We start from the raw sequence: 13882 nt of genomic DNA, 5'->3' as shown, positions 1-13882 counted from the left end.
TCCACAATGTCCGCTGGTCGCGTTTGCCTTTTCTCTCTGCCTCTCTCAGAAGTCTTCCATTGCAAAAACAAAACAAAACCTAGGGTCTTTTAAGGGACAGATTTTGTATTTGCGTCCAACCGCAAAAGCTGCTGAATTACTCGTTTCTGAGCTGTGTGGCGTGGTGGAGCCATCAAATCACAGCCGATTTACAGAGACCCCCCCAAAGCAAGGAATGCCCAGAGGCGCCTGCCGCTGTGTAGCAAACCTGGACTTCCTATATGCACTCCCACCCAAATGCCAACCAGGGCCAACCCTGCTCATGTTTCAAGGGCTGATTATTATTATTATTATACAAAACAGTTATACACAGCAAACAAGATCAATATGCTGGATTTTGTATTACATCAAACGTTGGACACTTCCCAAGCATCTAGGACTGTGTGATGTATCGACGAATAATGCGTGCGGAGCCGAGTAGGGTGGCCTTTTGCAGCTGACATATGGTGATTTTGTCAGCGCCAATTGCTTTTAAGTGCCGTTCAAGATCTTTAGGCACTGCACCCAGTGTGCCGATCACCACTGGGACCACCTTTACTGGTTTGTGCCAGAGTCTTTGTAGTTCAATCCTTAAATCCTCGTATCGTGTAAGTTTTTCCAGTTGCTTCTCATCAATCCTTCATTATTATTATTATTATTATTATTATTATTATTATTATTATTATTATTATTATTATTACCATCATCATCATCATTATTTATTTAATTAATTAATTAAATATACTGCCCTATCCCCGAGGGGCTCAGGGCAGTGTCCAATATAAAACTCATATATAAAATCATCCATACAGTTTAAAACGACAGTTATATCCTAAAACAGCATCCCACGAAACCCTTACATAACCCTCCCAGAACAGAATAATGGGTCCCGATGGCATTAGGGACCCATATGGAGCCAGTGGGGAGCGGGCTGGGGCACCCTCAGCGGCTGGTCTCTCCAAAGGCCCGGTGGAACAACTCAGTCTTACAGGCCCTGCGGAATTCTCCAAGGTCCCGCAGGGCCCGGACGGTAGGTGGTAGAGTGTTCCACCAGACCGGTGCCAGAACCGTGAAGGCCCTGGCCCGAGTGGAGGCCAGCCGCGTCATCAAGGGGCCAGGGACCTCCAGTAAATTGGCCTCTGCTGAGCGCAGAGGTCGAGCTGGGACGTATGGGGCAATGCAGTCCCGAAGGTACGAGGGTCCCAGGCCGCGTAAGGCCTTAAAGGTCAACACCCACACCTTGAAGATGATGAGATTGGCCCAGCCTGGGCTATGCAGGTTAGGGTTGAAACTTCTCAAGTTGTGGTTTTTACATTTTCGGAGTCCAAATGTTTTGCCGAAGCCTGCTGCAACACGTCCCGGGTTTCTGGGAGACGGCAGGGTTTCAAAAAAAAAAAATGCTCCAGACTTGGCAAGCGTAATCTCAGCTGACGGGCGACGCCACCTGCACCTTCACCGAGACGAAGAGGTTGTAAATCTTCGGTCCACGTACCGCTTGGCCATCTCAACTGGGCAAACTGCTCTAGCCAGTCGGCGGCCAGGAGCCAGAAAGGGGTGGGAGCGAACAGACGAAAACAAGGACTTCTTCCTCCGCTGCAGAGGACTGCTAAAAAAGAGGCAGCTGGAAGAGGGTCTGGCTGACCTGGGCTTGGGGTTGCCAACTCCGGGTTGGGGAATCCCTGGAGATTTGAGGGTGGAACCCAGGAAGGATTGAGTTGGGGAGGGCGCTCACTTGGGGTCTGGAGTCCAGCCTCCACGGCTGCCATTTCCTCCAGGGGAACTAGTGTTTAATTTAGAGGTGAGTTCTAATTCCAGATCTCCAGGCCTCACCTGGAGGTTGACAACCTTACCTAGAAGGACCCATGGATCTAACCCAGGCTGACAAAACTGGCTTTGAAGAAGAGGAGTTTGGTTTAGTACCCCGCTTTCCTCAGCCGCCAGGAGTCTCCAAGCGACTGCACTTGGAGTCCTGTGTTCAGTTCTGGTCGCCACATCTCAAAAAGGATGTTGAAGAGATAGGAAACGTGCAGAGAAGGGCAACGAGGATGATTGAGGGACTGGAGCACCTTCCCTATGAGGAGAGGCTGCAGCGTTTGGGACTCTAGTTTGGAGAGGAGACGTCTGAGGGGGGATATGATTGAAATCTATAAAATTATGCATGGGGTAGAAAATGTCGACAGAATTTTTTTCTCTCTTTCTCACAATACTAGAACCAGGGGGCATCCATTGAAAATGCTGGGGGGAAGAATTAGGACTAATAAAAGGAAACACTTCTTCATGCAACGTGTGATTGGTGTTTGGAATATGCTGCCACAGGAGGTGGTGATGGCCACTAACCTGGATAGCTTTAAAAGGGGCTTGGACAGATTTATGGAGGAGAAGTTGATCTGTGGCTACCAATCTGGATCCTCCTTGATCTGAGATTGCAAATGCCTCAGCAGACCAGGTGCTGAGCAGCAGCAGCAGCAGAAGGCCCTTGCTTTCACATCCTGCAGGTGAGCTCCCAAAGGCACCTGGTGGGCCACTGCGAGTAGCAGACGGCTGGACTAGATGGACTCTGGTCTGATCCAGCAGGCTAGTTCTTATGTTCTTATGTTCCCTTGCTGTCCCCACCACAGGCACAGGTGGGGCTGAGAGAGTTCAAGGAGCACGGTGGCCAGCCCATGGTCAGCCAGCAGGCTTCATGTGGAGGAGTAGGGAATCACACCCGGTCCCCCAGATTAGAGTCCACCACTCTTAACCACAACAACATGTGGCTAAATAAGGCCAATATGTGTGTGTATCATAGAAAATATTACGCTCCTTTGTGATCTCAGCCCCCAAGGGAAAGGAGCTGGCTGAACACCCTGGAGGCTATTTGCTCCATCTGAAAGAGTCAAAACTAGCACTATGAAGTAATGAACATGGCCTACCTTCTAGGGTTGTTGTAAAGAACAGCTCTGTTAACATGCACAAGGACGTCAGAAAGAAGGGTTTGGGAAATAATAAGCAGTGAATGTGCATTTTTAAAAAGCATTTCATAAGAACATAAGAACAAGCCAGCTGGATCAGACCAGAGTCCATCTAGTCCAGCTCTCTGCTATTCGCAGTGGCCCACCAGGTGCCTTTGGGAGCTCACATGCAGGATGTGAACGCAATGGCCTTCTGCTGCTGCTGCTCCCGAGCACCTGGACTGTTAAGGCATTTGCAATCTCTGGGGCATGGTGGGGGTGGGTGAAGCTGATCTGGGCGGGCTAAACTAGCAGAGCATGGCAGGACATCCGCGTGGGATAGAGAGGTTCCCTGATCCCATGCTTTGCGCTTCCCACTCCGATCCGGGGGGAGGACCCTTAATGATGCTGCCAATCAGAGGAGACTTCCATGACCCGTGAGCACCAGCCAACAGATCCCACGCAGAAACCTGAGGTGTTTTCACAGACTGCTTTCTTGGCTCCGTTTCTGCCTCCTCCTAGGGTGGCGTGCAGGGCAGCTGAGTGTGAGAGATGGTTTGGCCAAGGCCAACCACAGGACGTGGAAGGATTCGAACGGAGCTCTTCTGGGCTGTGCGCCACACAATGCCCGCTCCCTAGGTCCTGCTCAGAGCCCATCCTTGTTTGCCTCCAGTGGAGTGTGGCATTCAGTGACATTTGGGTTTATATTTAATGCCTTTCAAGTGTACTCCTAAGCGGCCCTTTCAGTTTGGAAAGGAGGCATCTCCAGGGTTCCTGGTTGCTTTGCTGGAAGGGGGATGTGGTGTAGTGGTTAGTGCTAAACTAGGACTTGGAAGACCCAGGCCTGAATCCCCACTCTAGCATAGTGACCTTGGGCTAATCCAGGAGTGGCCAAACTATGATGCTCCAGATGTGCATGGAATACAATTCCCATCAGCCCCTGCCAGCATGGCCTGGAGTGGCCAACCTCTGGCACTCCAGATGTGCATGGAATACAATTCCCATCAGCCCCTGCCAGCATGGCCTGGAGTGGCCAACCTCTGGCACTCCAGATGTTCATGGAGTACAATTCCCATCAGCCACTGCCAGCATGGCCTGGGGTGGCCAACCTCTGGTGCTCCAGATGTTCATGGAGTACAGTTCCCATCAGCCACTGCCAGCATGGCCTAGGGTGGCCAACCTCTGGTGCTCCAGATGTTCATGGACTACAATTCCCATCAGCCCCTGCCAGCATGGCCAGCTGATGGGAATTGTACTTCATGAACATCTGGAACACCAGAGGCTGGTCACCTGTAGGCTAGTCACACACTCTGACCCTGACCTACCTCACAGGGCTGCTGTGAAGATAAAATGGAGACAAGGAGAATGATTCAAGTGACTTCTGAGTCAGTGCTGTTACCTGGCCAGCATTAGACTCCCAAGGGGGCATGCAGTTTTGCGCGCAGCAGCTGCAGGTGACCAGGTCCAGCATGGCAGGCTTGACTGCAAGAAGACTCCTTGCTGTGACATAGAGGTGTGGTTTCCTTACAGAAGGCATCTAGCATTTCCATCATCGCCTTTGTGGTTTGGTCAGTCAGCACTGGAGAACAGATGCCAGGGAGCGCCTAAGCCAGAAGCCGCATCAAGAGCTAAACACAGTGGTGCCCCTGATCCGTTCCCAGCCAACTGTGTCGTATTATAGGGAGGCAGCCATTTACCCTTCGGCTTTCCAGATGTTTATGTACTGCAATTCCCCTCAGCCCCTGCCACCATGGCCAGTTCGGGGTGATGGGATTTGTAGTCCATGAACATCTGGAGAGCCATGCTGGCAGGGGATGATAGGATTTGTAGTCCACGAACATCTGGAGAGCCGCAGGTTGCAGACCCCCGAGCTAAGGGCAGCCAACCAGTCAGTCAGCCGTTGAAGGTTTTCACAGCTGGAATCAATTGGCTGTTGTGGGTTTTCCGGGCTGCGTGGTGGTAGCCTGGTAGATTTTGCTCCTAAAGTTTCATCCGCACCTGGAGCAAGAACCGCACCAGACCACAGCCACACAGCCCAGAAAACCCACAACAGCCAGTATTCATTTGGTTGTGTAGGCATGGCGGCGACGGGTGGGGGGAGTGTGTGTGGGGGGGGCCCACAACTGTTGCCTGGGCACAGCAAAACTGTCTTGCCTGCAAGCCCCTCCCCCCAGTCAAATTAGTTTAAGAGGCAGGCACTTACTTGATCCCGGGGAGACCCGGAGGCGCGCCTTTCCGAGCCCTGCTTCCAGGGACAGAGCGGTAGGGCTGGGATGGATTGAAGCAGGATCAGAATGGGAGGGGAAAGAGGAAACACGACCATCATTGCTCCTTCCCTTTCAACCCTGGCTAATGACTCAAATTCCTGGGAGGGAGCACTGGACCCAGAGACCCCCATGTTAAAGAAGAGAAGAAGAGTTTGGATTTATATCCCACCTTTCTCTCCTGTAAGGAGACTCAAGGTGGCTTACAAGCTCCTTTCCCTTCCTCTCCCCACAACAGACACCTTGTGAGGTTGGTGGGGCTGAGAGAGTTTTGAGAGAACTGTGACTGGCCCAAGCAGGAATGTTGGAGTGCGGAAACGCATCTGGTTCACCAGATAAGCCTCTGCCACTCAGGCGGAGGAGTGGGGACTCAAACCCGGTTCCCCAGATTAGAACCCACCTTCTCTTAACCACTACACCACGCAGCTGCCCCTGGAAACTGAGCAGCAGGTAAATCCACACATATCCTTACTATGGTCCTTTAAAAAGAAACCGAAGTTCCCTAAAAGAGATGAAATTCGCCCTGAAGGCCGTCTTGCCCCTTTGCTTTGACCTCTATCGGGGCATCTCTTCAGCAGGAAGAACGGGGGAAATTTGAGATCCGGCCTCATGGCTGTTTAAATATTGTATACCAACTGGGAGTCCCAGTTTGTGTTTGGTAGGGGCCCCCTTACCAAACCTTTAACCTTGCCACCCCCCACCCCCGGTTCACTTTGCCAAGAACCAGGTAAGGGCAGTGGTGGGATCCAAAAATTTTAGTAACAGTTTCCCATGGTGGTGGGATTCAAACTGTGGCGTGTTAGCGCGCAATGGGGTTGGAGTGGAAGGACAAAATACGATGGGGGGGCGCGGGCCGGCATTCCGGGGGCAGGGCATCACTGGGCGGGACTGGGCGGGCAGGGGATGCAGCCAGTGTCTTGCGGTCCTTAGGCGGAGGGTAACAAGACGCACGCAGGCGCAGACTGCCACGCACGCCGGTGCACCTCCTGCTAGACTGCTTCAAGTTCTGCGCGCTACTGCTGAGAGGAGGGGCGTCACTAAGGCAAAAATCACGTGGCAAAATCCCCAATTAGTAACCCCCTCTCAGCACACACAAATAATTAGTAACCTACTCTCGGGAACCTGTGAGAACCTGCTGGATCCCACCTCTGGGTGAGGGGTATTTTGATTGGTCCTGGTAGGAGAGAGAGAGAGTTAGAGGCTCGTGTGCCTATTTTCTGTTGTGAAACAGCACGGGGGGGGAGGGTTGACAAGCCACGGAAAGGGATTTCACGTTTTTTTAAAAGGTACACGTCAGAAGATCTAGCGATAGATCACCCACATAATATGCAACTCGGGCCTAGATGCCAATTAGGAAGTTATGCAAAACCAGAGCCTACTTAACAAAAGTGGGTGTGTTGGGATATGCAACAGCCCCTCCCTGATGTTTGTACCGTTTGCAGAAACAGTGGTAAGAAAACTCATGTTCTTTTGCTGCAATCTGCTCCGTACTGGAACCAAATGCACATCAGAAAGGACAACCTACTTCCCTTCGGAACCTCAGCAGGAGGGGCCAAAAACAAAACAAAAACGGGTTGTTCAATCCAGCCTTTATCATATCTGCCCCTTACAACAACCCTGTGAGGTAGGCCGCCATGTTATTTCAATTTGGAAATGTAGGGCCGAAGTTGAAAATGGCCCAGACAGGGCATCTGTGGCTTCCTACGCTCACCCCATAGCCTCTGAGAGAAAGTCCCTGTGTTATTCATGGTAGAGATGATCCAAAGTCCTGTGGACAGCAAGACAACACTGTAACCTGACCCCTTTCCAGTAGCATGGAGTTCCATTGGGCATACATTGAAAATGCTGGGGAGAAGAATTAGGACTAATAAAAGGAAACACTTCTTCACACAACGTGTGATTGGTGTTTGGAATATGCTTCCACAGGAGGTGGTGATGGCCACTCACTTGTATAGCTTTAAAAGGGGCTTGGACAGATTTATGGAGGAGAAGTCGATCTCTGGCTACCAATCTTGATCCTCCTTGATCTGAGATTGCAAATGCCGTGCTCAAGAGCAGCAGCAGCAGCAGAAGGCCATTGCTTTCACATGTGAGCTCCCAAAGGCACCTGGTGGGCCACTGCGAGTAGCAGAAGGCTGGACTAGATGGACTCTGGTCTGATCCAGCAGGCTCATAAGGTCTTAATGGTCACACAGTCTGTCCACCCAGCACAGATCCAGTACACCGCTCAGGGCCCCCTCTGTTTATTTCAGGCATGTCCGAATTTGCAACTCAGCCCACAGGAGCACAGCATTCACAACATACCCTGATTCCTATCTGCAGAGGTCACCTTTTGCCGTTGCCTTTTGAAAGTTCAGGCTCTGGCCCCCCACGTTGTGAGTTACTTTACACCCAGTTTAGACCTCAACCCCCAGGGCCACAATTTAGAATTCCTTCTGTCCCAGCCTGTGTTGCTGCGTGCCTCAGACGCCACCTTCCCGTGAGTTTCTGAGCAAGTCCTCACGCTCAGTATGGGGTTTTCGGAACCATTTGTTTTAATAATACAAGGGCCTCCTAGGCAAATGCAGCTCTGGGGTGTCTTTGTTTTGGCCAATTACTGAGAGCACCGTGGCCTGGTTTTTGACGAGGGTGTTTCTGGCTCGGCGGTTTTCCACCCACACACCCACCTTCTCCAGCCGTGCATCATTCCATCATCTCGCCTCCTAGCTTCTTGCAAGCCTATCCCTTTCTCCCGAACCCAGAGATTGAAAGACGGGAAACCAGAACGGACCTGGCTACAAGCCCTTCGCTTTCTTCTGACGGCCCAGGTCTCACCGTGCCAAGACCCACGCCCTGCTTCCCATCAGCACCAAGGAGGTCCCGTTGCCCAAGGGCCAAAGTGCCTTCAAGCCGTTTCACAACAGCACCCGGCAGGTTCCCGGCGGTACAGGACAGAAGCAACCGTGCGGAGAAAGGTGGCTGAGGAAGATCATCTTTGAGATGCGGAGAACATCGAGTAGCTTGGAGGCTGGAAACTTGGCCCTCTTCTGCCACTAGCCCATCCAGCACTCTCTCCTGGATGGCTTCCCCACCCTGTCCTGTGGTCACTCAACCCTCCGCCATCGGCCGCTGCTGCCCGTGTCCGTACAGAGCCTGGAAAACGGATCTACTGGACTGTTGTGCTGACAAGAAGATCTGTAAGTCTTGGAGAAGGTCTGGGGAGGGGGGTAGTCGGGAGCCCCCACTGCAATGCACTTGCTATTAAGTGGCAACCAACTCATGGCGACCCCCTCGTGGGATTTTCAAAACAATGGGGTGAACACAAGTGGCTTGCCAAAGGACAGTACACTCCAGTCTGGGATGGCTGTCCTTTTCCACTGAGCATGCAGTTTCAGGAGGGGTGTCCGTGGAGCACTGAGGGAGGGAGGGGACACCCGCCTAGTCGGCCTGGTGATCAATGGGGTGACAGAGGTCGCAGCCATTGCTTGCCTCCACGGAGTCAACCTTGGTGGTCTCCCGTCCAAGTGCTAACCATGGCTGAACCTGTCGAAGGCTTTCACAGCCGGACTCAACTGATTGTGGCGGGCTTTCTGGGCTGTGTGGCCGTGGTCTGGTAGATCTTGTTCCTAACGTTTCACCTGGATCTGTGGCTGGCATCTTCTGAGATGTATCACAGAGAGGTGTGTAACTGGACACAGTGTGTAACACACTTTTCTCCATGATACACTTCTGAAGATGCCAGCCACAGATGCAGGCAAAACGTTAGGAACAATGGCTGAGCCTTTCTTATCAGGGGTCTGCAACCTGTGGCTCTCCAGATGTTCATGGACTACAATTGGCCGTGCTGGCAGGGGCTGATGGGATTTGTAGTCCATGAACATCTGGAGAGCCACAGGTTGCAGACCCATGTTCCAGACTCTGAGAATCTCAGGCTTAGTCATGCTATTCAGGTGGCCGCTGCTCTGAGGCACTTGTATGTTCTACAGAAGGGAATTATGGTGGGGTTTCTTGGCCCAGCTCATCCCACACTAGAGACACAGATTTGCTTAGTGGAACGGAGGAGACCAACACAAACTTTGTGCGTTTTCCGGGAAAGATGCATTGCACCTGCTTTGCGTTCTGTTGTTCGCCTTGCTGAAAGGGATCAGCTGGGGCAGGCAGGTGGAGGCGCTGGGCCCACGCACCAAGCCGTGCTCTCCTGTGCTGATGCTCCACAGGTCCGGGGTCTTGAATATTGGTCGTGGGGGTCCTCAAGACATTGGCGGTGGGGGTCCTCCATTGTTAAATTGCAGATGTGGCGGCAGCTGTCAGCCTGGGGGGGCTTTAAAACGGTTTTGTTCCACCGGGCTTTTGGTGAGGCCGGCCGCGGATTCCCCCTCTGGGATGCCCCTGTGTTGCGTGCCATTCCATCACTGGCACGCCCAAGATAACATCCAACCTACACTGCTACCCCCGCCTGGCCTTGGGTCCGGGCGCCATATTTTTATAATACTTTTACTCTATGCTGGGGATAATTAGGAAAGGAGTTGATAATAAAACTGCAAGGATTGTCATGCCCTTATATAAAGCCGTGGTGCGACCGCACTTGGAGTCCTGTGTTCAGTTCTGGTCGCCACATCTCAAAAAGGATATCGAAGAGATAGAAAAAGTGCAGAGAAGGGCAACGAGGATGATTGAGGGACTGGAGCACCTTCCCTGTGGGGAGAGGCTGCAGCGTTTGGGACTCTTGAGTTTGGAGAGGAGACGTCTGAGGGGGGATATGATTGAAGTCTATAAAATGATTCCATGGGGTAGAAAATGTTGAGAGAGAGAAAATTTTCTCTCTTTCTCACAATACTAGAACCAGGGGGCATTCATTGAAAATGCTGGGGGGAAGAATTAGGAGTAATAAAAGGAAACACTTCTTCACACAACGTGTGATTGGTGTTTGGAATATGCTGCCACAGGAGGTGGTGATGGCCACTAACCTGGATAGCTTTAAAAAGGGCTTGGACAGATTTATGGAGAAGTCAGTCTATGGCTACCAATCTTGATCCTCTTTGATCTGAGATTGCAAATGCCTTAGCAGACTAGGTGCTCAGGGGCAGCAACAGCAGAAGGCCATTGCTTTCACATCCTGCATGTGAGCTCCCAAAGGCACCTGGTGGGCCATTGCGAGTAGCAGAATGCTGGACTAGATGGACTCTGGTCTGATCCAGCAGGCTAGTTCTTATGTTCTATAATCTTACTGTTATATATATCGTATCGATGCTGTTTGTTTTATGAATTCTGTAAATTGTTCTAACTTGTTTTAACTTATTTATTGTTTGCTTTGGCCAATTGTATGTAATATTGTGTCTGGCCTAGCGTACACTGCCCAGAGCCCTTCGGGGATGGGCAGTTTAGAAATGTGGTATATAAATAAATAAATGAGGGAGTGAACAAGTTCCGTGGAGGATGGGGCTATCAGTGGCTACTGGCCACAATGGCTACCTGCCCCCTCTGCTACCAGAGACAGCATGCTTCTTGACACCAGCTGCTGGAGAGGCATTGCTGTTCTCCTGCTTGGGGTGAACCAAATGGGGGACTCAACGGGCCTTTGGGCTGATCCGTCTTAACGTTCTCCTCCCCCCTGCAGGTATCTGTGGGATCCTCTGTCCTTGCCTCCTCGCTTGCAAGGTGGGCGTGGAATATGGCGAGTGCTGCTGCGTCCCTTTCCTCCCGGGGGCCCTGGTGGCCATGCGGACGGGCCTGCGGGAACAGCTGCGCATCAAGGTACCCGCTCCCTCTCCCCACCACCCGTCCAAGAGGAGGCCTGTTTGCACGGCTGTTGCAGCTGCCTTCCCGGCTAGCTGATGCGTAAGCAGAATGAGCTGCCTTTTCGTGACGCCTCTGCCTTGCAAAAATAAAGTCTCTTTCTCCAATGTTGCGTTTCTGTACAAGCAAGGTTAAGAGAGTCAAGGCTGTGAGAGAAGCAGGCTCTGGAGTCAGGCAGGATAGCTCCTTAGCTGAAACAGGAAGTTATCCAGCGGGGATAGATTAGATCTCTTTCCCTCCCCATCAGCTGAGGGTGCACCGCCCCCACTTTCCCATTTCCCGCTGCCTGCTGCTTCTGCCTCTGTCTCTCTACCCATCCCTCTGTCCCTCCCTCCCTCCCTCCCTCCCTCCCTCCATCATCTATCTATCTATCTATCTATCTATCTATCTATCTATCTATCTATCTATCTATCTATCTATCTATCTATCTATCTATCTATCTATCTATCTATCTATCTATCTATCTATCTATCTATCTATCTGTCTATCCGTCTATCCGTCTATCCGTCTATCCGTCTATCCGTCTATCCGTCTATCTATCGTTAACTTATACCCTGCCCTTCCCCAACCTGGCTCAGGTCTTGCTAGTTCAGTAGATCGCCTGCAGCCAGTAAACTCAGGCAAAGTTGCAGGGAATCTGGTTGTTGTGGGTTTTCCGGGCTGTAGACCACGGCCACACAGCCCGGAAAACCTATAACAACCAGCTGAATTCGGCCGTGAAAGCCTTTGACAATACATTGCAGGGAATCCATCGCAAAGCCCCCCATCTTGTCTGGACAGCTTGGCAGGGGAAAAGCTTAGCAAAGAAACAGACCAAGTTAGGCCTGTGGGCCCATAGCAAAACTGCCAAGCGTGTATCCATGTGGTGAATGGATGTTGGTTTTATAGCACTTTACTACATGGCTACCCCCCCCCCCCAGGTCCTGGGGACACAGTTTGAGAAGGGCCCCAAGAAACAGGGGGTCCCGTCCCTTTAAAGCCTGCAGATACCTTTGAAAGCCTGGCAAAGCGCAGTTGGTGTAGCCACAATGCCAGAGATGGAGCCAGACAGAAAATGGCGGCAGCAATTCACCTTCGAGTCACACAGTGAGGATCAGCCCTTGCCATGGTGGCAGCTGCCTTCAAAGCAACATTTAAGAAACAACTGCACAGCCAGTCAAATTTCCAGTGGCCATTCAGAAGACAGGGGTGGCCAACCTATGGTGCTCCAGTTGTTCATGGACTACAATTCCCATCAGCTCCTGCCAGCGTGGCCAATGCACCCATGCTGGCAAGGGCTGATGGGGATTCTAGTCGGTTAACATCTGGAGCGCCATAGGTTGGCCACCCCTGCCCTCCTACTAACTTGGCTGAGTTTCTTCATAAAAGAAAACACATCGGTGAGTGTTGAGAAAGGTGTTGGCAGGGTCCTACAGGCACCCCGTTGGAGACCCCTGCAGGGAATCCGCCACTAAGCCACACGAATTAGAACTCTTTCCCTCCGCAGTGGCTGAGGGTGCACTGCCCCACCCCCTCCTGTTTCCATGGCTCACATTCAGTGGTGGGATCCAAAATTTTTAGTAACAGGTTCCCATGGTGGTGGGATTCAAACAGTGGCGCAGCGCCAATGGGGCTGGGCGGGGCACGACGGGGGCGTGGCATTAATAATTTCTCTGTTACCGCAAAAAACTCTTACTGTAAAAAAAAAAGTTCCTAATTTCCAGCTGGTATCTTTCTGTCCATAATTCAAACTCATTATAGCAAGTCCTATCATCTACTGCCAACAGAAACAACTACTTCTCCTCTAATTGACTGCCTGTCAAATACTTAATACTTTCAAATACTTCATTTTGTTTCTAGAAATCAAAAGAAGGAGACTTTTCTTAAACAAGGAACTTTACCATATTTCTAAAACATGTTTTAAAATTATCCCGTTTTCTACCTTCGCTAACCAGCCACATAGGACTTTGTGATTTTTGGACCTAATGGAATTTCTAACGGAAAAGCAGACCCAATTAGTAACCCCCTCTCGGCACACACAAATAATTAGTGACCCACTCTTGGGAACTGGTGAGAACCTGCTGGATCCCACCTCTGCTCACGTTCCTGGGCAGCTTGCATTTAGTCTGGCCCTACTGGGGGTGTGGAGGGCTTGGAACTGGGCACAAGGAGAAACGGCCAGCACATCCCAGACTTTGCACAAGAAGCTCCTCCCAACCCCAACTGACAGCCGCCTCCTCTTTGCAGGGCTGCGTCTGCTGCGACTGGGTGGCGTTCTGCTGCTGCTGCCCCTGCGCCCTTTGCCAGATGGCCCGAGAGCTGAAGAGCCCCTGCTGACCTTGATTCCATGCACACGCGTCGTTCCCTGGCTGCTGCCGACGTCCAGGAGAGACACGCTGTGGAATGACCGCGCCCGCCCCACCCCCCTTCTGGAGGAAGCTTTGCACCCAGCGCTGGGCCTGGGCGGATAATCCTGCTGTGCAGGGAACTGGGAACTGCTGCCCGGTGGAACACCGAAGGGACGGTTTTGGTTTGGGACGGGGCGGGTTGTCTCTTTCCGTCTGGCCTTTTGAGCTGTCACTTCAATTATGAGTAAAACCGCCGGTTCCAGGTTGGGGAATTTCTGAAGATTGTTTGGCAGAGGGGAATGGGGAGGAACTGCCGGGGGGGGGGGGGGGGACAATAATTCCCTAGAGCAGTGATGGGAAACCTTTGAGAGCAGTGATGGCGAACCTTTGAGAGCAGTGATGGCGAACCTTTTCAAGACCAAGTGCCCAAATTGCAACCCAAAACCCACTTATTTATCGCAAAGTGCCAACACGGCAATTTAACCTGAATACTGAGGCTTCAGTTTAGAAAAAAATGGTTGGATCCGAGGCATGCGTTACTCGGGAGTAAGCTTGGTGGTAGTCGGTG

The 13882-nt window shown here is 51.7% G+C and overlaps 1 protein-coding gene across 1 annotated transcript; it reads left to right on the top strand.

Annotated features, from left to right (window-relative positions):
- Window positions 1–7316: 7316 nt before the first annotated feature.
- Window positions 7317–13609, top strand: LOC125435131 (cornifelin-like). The gene is made up of 3 exons (XM_048501192.1): window positions 7317–8388; window positions 10809–10945; window positions 13214–13609. The coding sequence occupies exons 1-3, from the start codon at window positions 8271–8273 to the stop codon at window positions 13301–13303; spliced, it is 345 nt and encodes a 114-aa protein (XP_048357149.1). The 5' UTR covers window positions 7317–8270; the 3' UTR covers window positions 13304–13609.
- Window positions 13610–13882: the final 273 nt, after the last annotated feature.

The sequence above is a fragment of the Sphaerodactylus townsendi genome, linkage group LG06 (genome assembly GCF_021028975.2).
Source record: "Sphaerodactylus townsendi isolate TG3544 linkage group LG06, MPM_Stown_v2.3, whole genome shotgun sequence".
NCBI lineage: Eukaryota > Metazoa > Chordata > Lepidosauria > Squamata > Sphaerodactylidae > Sphaerodactylus > Sphaerodactylus townsendi.
The sequence above is the reverse complement of the archived record's forward strand: the minus strand, read 5'-3'. Positions and strand labels throughout refer to the sequence as shown.

Coding starts and splice junctions, on each gene's coding strand:
- LOC125435131 (XM_048501192.1), top strand. CDS start 8,271: ATGGCTTCCCCACCCTGTCCTGTGGTCACTCAACCCTCCGCCATCGGC. Junction 8,389..10,808: donor TTGTGCTGACAAGAAGATCT/GTAAGTCTTGGA, acceptor TCCCCCCTGCAG/GTATCTGTGGGATCCTCTGT. Junction 10,946..13,213: donor GGGAACAGCTGCGCATCAAG/GTACCCGCTCCC, acceptor TCCTCTTTGCAG/GGCTGCGTCTGCTGCGACTG.